General features: G+C 41.9%; 2 protein-coding genes across 2 annotated transcripts in view; one reads left to right on the forward strand and one right to left on the reverse strand.

Moving 5' to 3' along the window:
* LOC109908334 (sodium channel protein type 8 subunit alpha-like) overlaps positions 1-3,367 on the reverse strand; it is a 128,976-nt gene extending 125,609 nt beyond the window's left edge. Inside the window, exon 1 of the mRNA XM_031794668.1 lies at positions 3,254-3,367. The gene's annotated coding sequence lies outside the window, so the exon portion shown is untranslated. The remainder of the gene's footprint in view (positions 1-3,253) is intronic.
* Positions 3,368-4,366: 999 nt separating this feature from the next.
* LOC109907108 (acrosin) lies at positions 4,367-10,021 on the forward strand. Its single transcript, XM_020504889.2, has 4 exons — positions 4,367-4,773; positions 5,145-5,422; positions 9,345-9,487; positions 9,646-10,021. The coding sequence occupies exons 1-4, from the start codon at positions 4,577-4,579 to the stop codon at positions 9,880-9,882; spliced, it is 855 nt and encodes a 284-aa protein (XP_020360478.1). The 5' UTR covers positions 4,367-4,576; the 3' UTR covers positions 9,883-10,021.
* Positions 10,022-13,167: the final 3,146 nt, after the last annotated feature.

Consider the following 13,167-nt stretch of genomic DNA (forward strand, 5'->3'; position numbering starts at 1 on the left):
CTGCTTCTATAATGGCAAGTTTTCACTATCACACTCCATGCTAACCATGCTTGGCAAAATGTATAAAATACAACAGTATTATGGTAATAGTACAGTAGTAAAGTGGTAGTATAGAAATGTGCCGTGTCATGAATCTCTGTGCCAGCAGAGGAAAAAAGAGACCTATGGGATGTGTAACTGTAATAGTACATAATCATGTTGGGGCATCTGTCCAAAGACCATTTCTAAACATGACCACAATCACTATTCAACAACATACAAAGTTTCTCTACAATATGACTTCAGTCAACGTGCAATTTCTTTCTCTCTCTCACAGGCACACACACACACACACACACACACACACACACACACACACACACACACACACACACACACACACACACACACACACACACACACACACAAACTGCCCGTCATCAATATTTTAAGTCAATATTCTTAACGTTTTTTGTGATTCTCAAGCTCATGTCATCAAGCTGTCCAGAGTACAGGTTCTGGTATACTCGTATAAGGACAATTCACACAAACTACAAATGATGCATTCTATGGCCTACATATTATGTAGAGGGTTCATCTAACCTCTGAACCAAGACGGTCAGGGAGGATGAGCCCTACATCCAAAATGGGCCTATCATTTATCATGTATAAACCGGCAAATATCGAAACGTCCCGCTAACATATTGCAATGAATAACGTTGTATAAATCTCACGATTTAAAATTAAATATTAAATTCAACCAACGATAAAAACGTAAATGTCAGTGTTTTGTCCTCACACTAAATGCTCGTTCACTGTAGAGCTTGTTTTATAACTGTGTTGTTTGCATTGACACAATATAACTAAATACAGGGATTGACAACGTAACCAACCTTACAGGCAGCCCGAAACACTTCTAACGGGCTAGAATAGCAACAATATTGCAGCCTAAAATCAGAGATAAGAGAAAGAAGGGGAAAGGGACTGGAATGAAGTTTTCTCTCCCTCGTCTCGCGCTGCTCACGGGCGCTGTCCATTTCAGCACCACAAGATCGAGAGGCAAGCGAGAGTAGTGGCTCAAAAATATTGTAAAAAAAAAAAAGCCTTTTGAATGCAAAATCAACATGCACACTATTTTTCTTTGATTGCTTTACTCCGAAACAGTATTGTATTGGGGCGTTAATCAAATCAAATCAAATGTATTTATATAGCCCTTCGTACATCAGCTGATATCTCAAAGTGCTGTACAGAAACCCAGCCTAAAACCCCAAACAGCAAGCAATGCAGGTGTAGAAGCACGGTGGCTAGGAAAAACTCCCTAGAAAGGCCAATACCTAGGAAGAAACCTAGAGAGGAACCAGGCTATGTGGGGTGGCCAGTCCTCTTCTGGCTGTGCCGGGTGGAGATTATAACAGGACAAGGACAGGACAATGATAACAGGACAAGATATTTGGGCAGAAATTGATTTTAGGATGCAGGCCATGAGTCTAAAGTCATAGGCTACATTAATACTAACAGAGATATGGGGCTGCAGGTGTCGTATAATCCGATAATGGAATGTGTTCCGTTGATTAAACAAACACAAGCAATATCAAAATGCACATGTTTTTTTAGGCTACAGCGTTTACTTACCTACGTAAATGTTACCACACTGGCTAATGTAAGATTAGGCTAGTCTATGCATCAGCATAACTTCGATAGCCACCATACCTCATATTCTATTCTTGCTTGTGGGACATAATACATAATACGAAATGAACACATTTTCTGTCATTTTCTTTCATCGGGTGGCGGTGCACCGGCCCAGTTTTATGTAACCATCTCAGACAGAGTATACAGAAAGCGCCATGCAGCTCTTACTGTTAACGACGATGTCTCACAGGTAAACCCGTGGCCAAATGGCCTTAGGCTACTACAAATGTCCTTACTTCACATAATGACAAACATTTTCCAAATATAGCCTGGCATACACATTCGGCGGCATGGTATGATGGCAAATGGCAATCTATATTCTGTAATGAAGCAGGCAGATCTCAGTGTGTTGCACCAGAACCTGCCATATTCCTGGCAGTCGATGGCCCTATCAATTTCAGGCTACTATTGTTTACTACAAACTCAATGACAACAATCTTCCTGCCAAAGACGTGCACACTAGTTCAGTGTATCGTTGTTATCTAATCTGATTTTCACGGGAGGAGTAATACGCTTAACACCGGCAATCGAGTACCACTGAATGTTTTGATGTATAACAAAACATGTGTTTTTATATCGATCATTCTACCGTTGCCAATCTTATCACAAAGTCGGTTTGTAGACTTACTGTACATAATACGACAAATTAACCATCGTGCACAGATATTGCAATGTACGCGTTTAGCACCAGCCTACCCAAAAGTGCGGCGCATCACAGCCTAAGAAACACAACGAAATGCTGCAGTGGGTGGTTTCTATGTTAGGCTTTTAGGCTGTTATATTTTCCCACCGTGCAAAATTTCCCATCTCGAATACATAGTCCTACCTTATCGCCATCAACATGGTAGACTCAGGAAACTCGGCTCCAATTGAAGGAAGGAGATGTGTAGGCTACCACACCCGTAAAGCCATGTCGACCACCTGATCGATACCAGGCTATGTGTATGCAACGAAATTACAATGGTTGTAAGGTTCTTGCTTTGATGATCAATTTTGAGATGAAAGGTTGATGAAAAAGACTCGTGGAGGATAGCAGCATAGTTTCAAAGGCTCTGGCACCACAGAAAACACCCCAACATGTTAGAATAGGCTCGATTAGATGGATGAGCATTTTGGGGGGAAGGTGGGGGAGAGAATGATCTCGTCAGGCTACTGACGCCCATTACCATACATTCGTTTGGACAATATTTGCAGCGTGTCATAACTACCACGAAATTAAATTAAATTTAAGCACAAAATCATATATTGTTGTTTGATAATCATAATAAAAAATAAAAAAATAAAATCGTTGAGTTTTTGAAGCTGTCAAAATTGTGGCCATCCTCTTCTCCTTATAATTTTTCCTACTTGTCTGAACAATATTATGGCTAGCTCAGTGAAGGATATTAGCAATATATCTATTAAGCTTAAATATAACGGGAATCAGGTTGAGGCTAAGGCAGGCAGCTAATTCAAGCAAAAAAAGAAGATGCTGGTCAGAGAGCAGCTCTGCGACATTTTTATCAGGTTTTTGACAGACTATAGAACCAACCAATTCATCAAAACATGCAACCATTTTAGAAAAAGCTAAGAATTGACCTACTTTATAAGCATTACAAGGAACCCAGAAAGACGTTGCTCTACTGCAGATGTCGAAAAGATTCGGAAGAAACTGGGATTGTCGCCATATTGTTGCTGCTGCCTCAGTGCTTGCAGCTACTCTGGCTGCATAATTGATGACACTCAGCAGAAATATAAGGGAGTGTCGGCAAATGCATTTTACTGAGGAAATCAGTGACCACCACCACCATTCATTTGTGCGTCAAAAACAGGCCTACTGTACATGTTAACACAATAAAGAGGTGAATTGTTATCTAACTTTTGTTCAAATACCTCGACAAGAGGTGAAATAGTTAAAAAATACTAGCCTGTAGGGCGTTCAGCACAGGCACAGCAACTGAATGAGCCATATCAGCTGACCATTGTGGAGCACTTTTTCCAGTCTTGTAAGATTTATGATATGCCGTTTAGGCTACTGTAGACCTACATCGTGGCCAATGTAGCCTAATGAGTTGTTGGCATACAATAATGTTTTACTGTCTGTAAGTGATCATTAGGCTACTGATGTGGGCTACATTGATGACATGAGACACTGCGTAAATCGGGCCTAAAATTCGTTGCAAATAATTATATGCAAAATCTGAAATTATATTGTAGCCTATGATAGGCGGTATCAACATTATCCCAGTCCCTAGTTATTGATAAGTGACCTCACACACAGCCTACAGTAAAAAAAAGGTGACCAAACTTTTTATTACGTCACAAAGCCGACAAGTCTTTGCTTTGGAACAATACATGAATGAATCAATCAATGTTTGGAGATCCACCAATCCACCTGCCAGTTTAGTCCACCTATATTTTCCTCACATAAAGATGGACTTTAGGACATTTGGAATCGTTTTACAATGTGCCCTGTCCATAAGTGTATTGTTATCTGAAGTTTCGGCACAAGGAAGTAAGTCCTAGATCAATACCAGATATATAATGAAAAGAATTGTGCGCAACGGGCGCGCTAAATGTTGCCAATAAGCGAAGGCTGATTCCAGCCTATTGAGGGAGGCTTGTGCTACGGGCTGGCACATGCGCAGATTAAATATATCGCTGGAACGCGGATTAAGTCGTTCACATGTCCTAATAATTCGAAACCAGGTGTTTTAATCAGAAAACCAGGTGTTTTAATCAGTATATGTTTACTTTGATATTGACCTTACATCGATTATGAAAAGCAGAGTAAATGGTGTTTACGTTTGCCATACTCGGCCTACTGTGATAATCAGTTTCATATGTGATCATTAGTGCGCATGCGTGACCTGCATAACTTTCAATTGAAACTTAAATTTACATTCTACACTTCCATTATTCTGCGATGGTGATGACAGCATGCGGACAGCGGCCATTGGCGGACGCTCCAGGAGGGTCACGTGTTGTTGGAGGGCGCAATGCACCTTTGGGTGCATGGCCTTGGCAGGTCAGCGTGCAGGTGAGGTCCTGGCACCTCTGTGGCGGGACCATCCTCAACAGCCTCTGGGTGCTCACCGCTGCACACTGCTTCACTATCGTTCCGTGAGTCATCTATATAACCAACAAGAAATAAATCACATGAATAGCCTATATTAAATCTACATAGGCTACCCAGCCATCACCATGCCTAATCATACATGCAAAAAGATAAAGCCAAACAGGTAGAATCACTTGAGATACAACATTGAAAGTGTCACTGATAAAAAAACATTTTCTTCAATTGCTTATAGGCTTAATAAGACAAAATTATTTAACTTAGAAATTACATTGCAGTGACAGATACATACTTTCGCATCCTTCAATAATGCATTTTTCCTTCTAGTCAGTAAACAATTGAAAAAGCTGCTGATACTCTTCTACTCAAAATAATAATTTCTGTTGTTTAACGCCCCAACTGCTTTTGCTGTACCCAGACCCCATAGGAGGTCCAGTCTGCGCGTGGTGGCAGGACTCAACGTGCTAACAGAACCAGGGAAGTACTCCCAGCGCCGCTATGTTGTGGAGGTCAGAGCCCATGAGAAGTTCCACCACCCCAGCTACTCCAACGACATAGCTCTTCTGCGTCTCAGCTCTCCACTGGAGTACACAGACTTTGTCCAGCCTGTCTGTACAGTGGAAGACGAGATGGAGGAGTTCAACTTAAACCTCAACCAGTGTTTCATCAGTGGTTGGGGCAGCACTTCTTTCAAAGGTTTGTGTGGGCTCTATTAGGAAATGACAATACAATATGATACAATACAACCATTATTAATCAAACTGTAACATTGGAAACTGGCCTCTTGCTCTGCTCTCAACCCCCCGTATAACACAAACACATCCATTTGAGAGGAGGTTCAGCCACAGTGCAGCACCCCTGAATGAAGATAAGTTTAGGTGTTAAAAGCCTTAGCCTGGGTACCAGTTTGTTTGTGCCATTGTGATTGCACAAACATTTCTGGGACCAGGCTATAAGGGTATAACAGTGCTGAATGTTGAATTTAGCAGTAGATGAATACAGCATGTTTATTTATTTTTATTTCACCTTTATTTAACCAGGTAGGCCAGTTGAGAACACCTTTATTTAACCAGGTAGGCCAGTTGAGAACACCTTTATTTAACCAGGTAGGCCAGTTGAGAACACCTTTATTTAACCAGGTAGGCCAGTTGAGAACAAGTTCTCAATTACAGTACAATTGCGACCTGGCCAAGATAAAGCAAAGCAGTACGACACAAACAACACAGAGTTACACATGGGATAAACAAACGTACAGTCAATAACACAATAGAAAAATCTATACAGTGTGTGCAAATGTAGTAAGAATAGGGAGGTACGGCAATAAATTGGCCATAGTGGCAAAAGGAATGCTTGTTGCGAAATTGGAAACTGGTTCTAGATTTAATTTTGGACTGGACATGCTTAATGTGAGTCTGGAAGGAGCGTTTACAGTCTAACCAGACAGCTAGGTATTTGTAGTTGTCCACATATTCTAAGTCAGAAAAGGTCCAGAGTAGTGATGTTAGACGGGCGAGCGGGTGCGGGCAGCGATCGGTTGAAGAGCAGGCATTTTGTTTTACTTGCAGTTGGAGGCCACTGAAGGAGTATTGTATGGCTTTGAAGCTCATCTGGAGGTCTGTTAGCACAGTGTCCAAAGAAGGGACAGAATTATACAGAATGGCGTCATCTGCGTAGAGGTGGATCCGAGAATCACCAGCAGCAAGAGCGACATCAATGATGTATACAGTCATTTGAGAAACCAAGGCTGTAGAGTTTGCCGATAAGAATGCAGTGATTGACAGAGTCGAAAGCCTTGGCCAGGTCGACGAAGACGGCTGCACAGTATTGTCTTTTATCGATGGCGGTTATGATATCTTTTAGGACCTTGAGTGTGGCTGAGGTGCACCCATGACCTGCTCGGAAACCAGATTGCATAGCGGAGAAGGTACGGTGGGATTCGAAAAGGTCGGTGATCTGTTTGTTGACTTGGCTTTCGAAGACCTTAGAAAGGCAGGGTAGGATAGATATAGGTCTGTAAGAATTTGGGTCTAGAGTGTCTCCTCCTTTGAAGAGGGGGATGAACGCGGCAGCTTTCCAATCTTTAGGGATCTCAGACGATACGAAAGAGAGGTTTAACAGGCTAGCAATAGGGGTTGCAACAATTGCAGCAGGTCATTTTAGAAAGGGTCCAGATTATCTTGCCCGGCTGATTTGTAGGGGTTCAGATTTTGCAGCACTTTCAGAACATCAGCTATCTGGATTTAGGTGAAGGAGAAATGGGGAGGCTTGGGCAAGTTGCTGTGGGGGGTACAGAGCTGTTGACCGGTGTAGGGATAGCCAGGTGGAAAGCATGGCCAGCCGTAGAAAAATGCTTATTGAAATTATTGTAGATTTATCAGTGGTGACAGTGTTTCCTAGCCTCAGTGCAGTGGGCAGCTGGGAGGTGCTCTTATTCTCCATGGACTTTAGTGTCCCAGAAGTTTTTGGAGTTAGAGCTACAGGATGCAAATTTCTGCTTGAAAAATCTAGCCTTTGTTTCCTAACTGCGTGTGTCTATTTGTTCCTAACTTCCCTGAAAAGTTGCATATCGTGGGGCTATTCGATGCTAATGCAGTACGCCACAGGATGTTTTTGTGCTGGTCAAGGGCAAACAAGTCTGGAGTGAACCAAGGGCTATATCTGTTCTTCGTTCTACATTTTCTGAATGGGGCAGGCTTATTTAAGATGGTGAGGAAAGCACTTTTGAAGAATAACCAGGCATCCTCTACTGATGGAATGAGGTATCTTTCCAGAATACCCGGGCCAGGTCGATTAGAAAGGCTTGCTTGAAGAAGTGTTTTAAGGGAGCGTTTGAGGTGATGAGGGGTGGTCGTTTGACCGCGGAGCCATTACGGACACAGGCAATGAGGCAGTGATCACCGAGATCCTGGTTGAAGACAGCAGAGGTGTATTTAGAGGGCAGGTTGGTCAGGAGGATATCTACGAGGATACCCGTGTTTACGGATTCAGGGTTGTACCTGGTAGGGTCCTTGATCATTTCTGTAAGATTGAGGGTATCTAGCTTAGATTGTAGGAAGGCCGGGGTGTTAAGCATATCCCAGTTTATGTCACCTAACAGTACAAACTCTGAAGATAAATGTGGGGCAATTAATTCACATGTAGTGTTCAGGGCACACGTGGTGGTTCAGGGCACACCTGAGGGCTGAGGGGGCTCTGTAACAAGCGGCAACAATGAGAGAGTTATTTCTGGAAAGGTGGATTTTTAAAAGTAGAAGCTCAAACTGTTTGAGCAGATAGCAGGATAGCATGACATAACTCTGCAGTATATTGCAACACCACCACTTTGGAAGTTCTATCTTGGCAGAAAATGTTGTAGTTGGGGATGGAATTTTTGGTGGCCTTCCTAAGCCAGGATTCAGACACGGCTAGGACATCAGGGTAGGTGGAGTGTGCTAAAGCAGTGAATAAAACAAACTTAGGGATGAGGCTTCTGATGTTAACATGCATGAAACCAAGGCTTTTACGGTTACAGAAGTCAACAAATGATAGTGCCTGGGGAATAGGAGCGGAACTGGGGGCTACAGGGCCTGGGTTAACCTCTACTTCACCAGATGAACAGTGAAGGAGTAGGATAAGGGTACGGCTAAAGGTTATAAGAACTGGTCGTCTTGTGCGTTGGGGACAGAGAATAAAAGGAGCAGATTTATGGGCGTGGTAGAATAGATTCAAGGCATAATGTACCAACAATGGTATGGTAAGTTGCGAGTACAGTGACGATGAGAGAGGTCTTGTCTCTGGAGGCACCAGTTAAGCCAATTGAGCCAATCAATTGTGTAGCCGAGTGATCATAGGGTCAAAAGAGCAACAATAGGTGAGTCAGGGTGTCGTTTGGTAGTCACTACTACGCTAGGCGAGCAGAGGACACAGAGTTCATAAAAGCTAGCGGGCCTGGGCTAGTAGATGGTTCTTCGGCGACATCGTAACATAATAGCCCGTTGAGACCACATCGGGCAATCACGTCGGCAGTCCAGTCGTGATGGATCAGCGGGGCTCCTTGTCGACAAAGAGTCCAGGCCAATTGGCAAAGGAGGTATTGTAGCCCTAGAATTAGCTGGTATGTGGGCCTAGCTCGAGGCTAGCTGGTGCTTTCTTCGGGACAGATGCATTAGTTAACAGTAGCCACTTATTTGCAGCCAGCTAGCTGCGATGATCCGTTGTAATGATCCAGAGCGCCAGGAATCTGGTGATGTGGTAGATAGAAGCAGTCAAATATGCTCTGGGTTGATATCGCTCTGTGCAGACAGGCAGGTGTTGTCTGAGCTAAGGCTGGCTGGCTGGCTGATGACCGAGAAAAAAGTGAATACCGCTAGCCGTGGCTAACAAAGACTAGTAGCTAGTTAGCTGGCTAGCTCCTGATAGAAGGTCCACGGCCAGGAATAAAAATAGCAGATCCGTACCACATTGGGTGAGGTGGGTTGCAGGAAAGTATATTTAGTTCGTAGATAGAAAGTGAGATTAAGATGTATACGAAAAGACTATTGCTATTTACACAGGATAAAACGCAGGGTAAGACAAAGACAAACACACACGTCTTACTGCTACGCCATCTTGGAACAATGTGTGTCTGGTATCTCTTTAGGAAAGCCAATGGACATACTGCAAGAAGCTGAGGTGGAGCTGTTTGAGCAAAATACTTGTAACCAGATCGACTGGTACAACGGTTACATCAAGAATGGCATGATCTGTGCTGGCTTTGAGACCGGGGGGGTCGACACATGTCAGGTGAGGTGGCCATTATGTCTGTGTCCAAAATGGCACCCAATTCCCTTTATACTGCACTACTTTTGACCAGAGCTCATGGAAAATAGGGTTCCATTGAATAAACTTGTGTTCACCATGATAATACCATAAACATACTCTGTTTTCACTGCATTTTGAAGGGAGACAGTGGAGGTCCACTCCAGTGCTTCAGTGAGGATCAGGAAAAATTCTACATTGTTGGCGTGACAAGTTTTGGGGATGCCTGCGGATTGCCTAAAAGACCCGGAGTGTATACTATGGCCAGCAAGTACTCAGCCTGGCTGAAGACAACTCAGTCAAGATCCCTGTCAGCCGTCTGTCAGCTAGATAACTGTTTCATCTTAGTCCTGTCCAGTGTGGTTTCTAGACTTATCTGAATGAGGTGAACTGCTGAATCTAGTCCAGTGTTTGACATAAACTACTCTCTCATGGATGGTCATTACATTTTGATGACTTTACATTGTCAATAGTTCTGTCACTTCTCAGGAGTAGCCTAAATAAACCATATTATTCAAAGGCTCTGTAGGCTATATTTGATGGGTCACTTCAACAATTTAATGATTGTTGAAGGATAAACTTGTGAAATGCCAAAAGGCTATTGTTTCCACTGTCTTACTTTATCATAGTAGCCCATTAAAACATTAGCAAGGCCTTAAGGAACATGAAATTAAATGTTGTACCATACTAATAATTTCTTGAGAGAATTCTATACTATTATATTCCTTAGGACTACTAGCCTACTTATATTGGCAAGATTTTGATCTCACAGGTTGGCAAAAATGTCAAGTTCAACCACTGAGCAGCGGTGCCCCTCTTGTGATTGGTCCCAAAAACATTTTAAAAAATATATATATATTATATAATTAATGGATTATGTTTTAAATCCGACGTAAATGTGTACATTTTCCTGTTTCACAAATATATTGTTCAAAAAAATCTGTTCAGTTACTTACTACCGTCGTGTCTTTGGCTATGCCGGATTAAGTGATATGACATGCTATTCTATACAATCCTTTCTCTGTAATTAATATTACTTGATTGAGCTAATCATGTAAATGTAATTAACTAGAAAGTTGGGGCACCGAGCTGTTATCTTCCGAAAAAACTCTTAAAGACCTAGTAATATTTTACATCAATAGCAGTCAATATTACTCGTCACCTTATTTCAGTCTCATCTGAAAGTTGTCAATTATTGGTTATCTTCACAAACCCTGGCTAAAAAGTTGAATCAGCAATACAAAAGTGGGTTTAATTATTTATTTACTAAATACCAAACTAATCACACAGAATTACATATACACAGAATGAATCATACCTTAAATACAATGTCATAAAGGAAAACGTCCCTAGCAGACGGAACAGATATGACAGCTGGTTACACAAAGGAAAATGGGTTGGGTTTGAGTGAAAGAGTGGGAATACTGAGGAAAAAGGGAGAAGCTGTGCTATCGTAAATACAATATCCTATGCATTATAAATTACCGCCCATTTGGAAAAGGAAAATGCAATAAATATTTACTCTGAGCTGCGCTTCAATAGGTTGGTGGTAGATGGAAGGCCGTGTTGCCCAACAGAGTTCTTTGAAGAGTGTCTCTGGTGGTAAACGGGAAACATTGTAGTGTGGTCGTTGGGTGGTAGGCGGGATACTCTGTCCTTTCCTAGCCCACGTTTTTAGCTGCTGTTGCTAACTCAACGGCTAGAATGTCTCACTTCTTTAGTGAATAAGAGTTCAAAGTTCATACCATTCACAACCAAAGCTCACGCTGAGGTTGGCTTAGTTCTGTAGTTGACATGTTAGTCCTTTTTAACGTATGGACCGTCGTCCTCCGAACAGGAGGTTACATTTTCTTCAAGGGCTTATATAGTATAGGGAGAAGGGTGTGTTTTCATAGTTTTATAACCCATGTGCCTTCACAGGGGCGGGCCACTGATTGAGCAGAGCCCTAACCTTATGAAAACCCAAATCTCTCATGGAAGCTAAAATTACATTTAATCTTTTCACCAATAATTTTATATTCAAACATTTAAATTGCACAACAATTCCATGTGAATCTGATAACTATAATGTGTAGACTTTCCACTGTACCATTTATGTCATACTATCATTGATGAGAATGTTTCAGATGACAACCGAACTGACATCATATTCATTAAGTACCAACGCATATGTTCAACTGGTCGGATTACCAAAATATGGTTCATTTCCCCCCACCTTCTGATGTTCACAGAATCTCTATGTTAACCAAGGGATTTTCAATAGTCACATCAGTAGGGTAGAGAGAGGAAAAAAAGGGGGGGGAGAGTTATTTATGACTGTCATAAACCTACCTCCAGGCCAGCGTCATGACACTACTCTGCCCCTCACCCAGTGGGCATACGACCTGATAAAGATGTCTTTTACTTCTGGTCGAGACGTCTTATAACCCGACAAGTTTTTCATTATGTATATTTGACGCCATGAAAAATACGTCTTATTTTGGTTGATATCTGTTTTTGGTTGAAATCTGATTGAACTACTGATCAGTTATCTAAATACTACTCAATTAATAGACACCAATCTATATAAACATGTTCATAGTGTTTGTGGTTCATGCACCCATTGCATATAAGACACAAGAACCATTACAATTATTACAATTTGAGTAATGTTCTTTTTCAACAGGGTTTGCATGATTCAGCTTAGCACACGTGGTAAACAACAGCAGGCAGAGCGCACCAAGCCGGGTTAGGGTGTCATGGCATGCTGTACCCAGTCAACACGCTGGGCTCTGGCGTATTCCGTTTGAGATACAGGGGACTCGGAATGGACTTGGGTGGCTTCATGCGGGCTGAGAATTTCCAGAGTCCGGCAGAATCATATTACTCTGGGCTCCGGCTAATGGTAATCGGGCCGAATCCACTTCAGCTTATACAGCTCAATACATTTTGAGGAGTAAGGCCATTTAGGTTTTTATTACACTCAACATGCGTTCTTCTAAGATCCTCAAAGTTCTTTGAAGAATCTTAGGGTTCTTAGCACTGAAAATGGCTCCTAAAAGGTTCTTCGAAGAACCCCATAGGAGGTGGGGTTCATTGAGGAACCTTCTTAGTTGGGGGTTCTTGCAGGAATCTAACTGCCCAACTGAAACATTTCGATTTGAAAGGACACTGAAAAATGTGAAGATCTCAATTTAAGGTTTGTCCCTTGTATGATCTAAATTTATATTGTTTTATGATAATACCATCTGTCTTTTCATATGTGTGCCAATCTTTCTAAAACAGAAAATGGACACAATTCAATGGATATCAAGAGGTAAGAATATGTATGCTATAAGAATATGTTGAAGGCTGGCTGTACTGCGTGCAGATGACTGAACAGCTCGCTTTTGACAAAGGTATGTCTATTGGTATGTTATGCAGTTCGCATTTACCATCGTCCTCCCTTACCATTACAATAAATATCCCATACGTCATTATCAAAACAGTTTTTTTTCATTCACATTCAACACAAAAACCAAGCTATGAATTCTGTTGTGTGCATGTTAAGTTAATCATCTGTATAAGTACTATTTTTTGGGACTTCACCCTCCCTACACCTCTGATGAATATAACAGGAAACCTGTTCGATCACAATGCACTGCAAATTAATTCTGGCTGTGGATACGGAGAACATCAACACATTA

This window comes from Oncorhynchus kisutch, linkage group LG17 (assembly GCF_002021735.2).
Source record: "Oncorhynchus kisutch isolate 150728-3 linkage group LG17, Okis_V2, whole genome shotgun sequence".
NCBI classification, from domain to species: domain Eukaryota; kingdom Metazoa; phylum Chordata; class Actinopteri; order Salmoniformes; family Salmonidae; genus Oncorhynchus; species Oncorhynchus kisutch.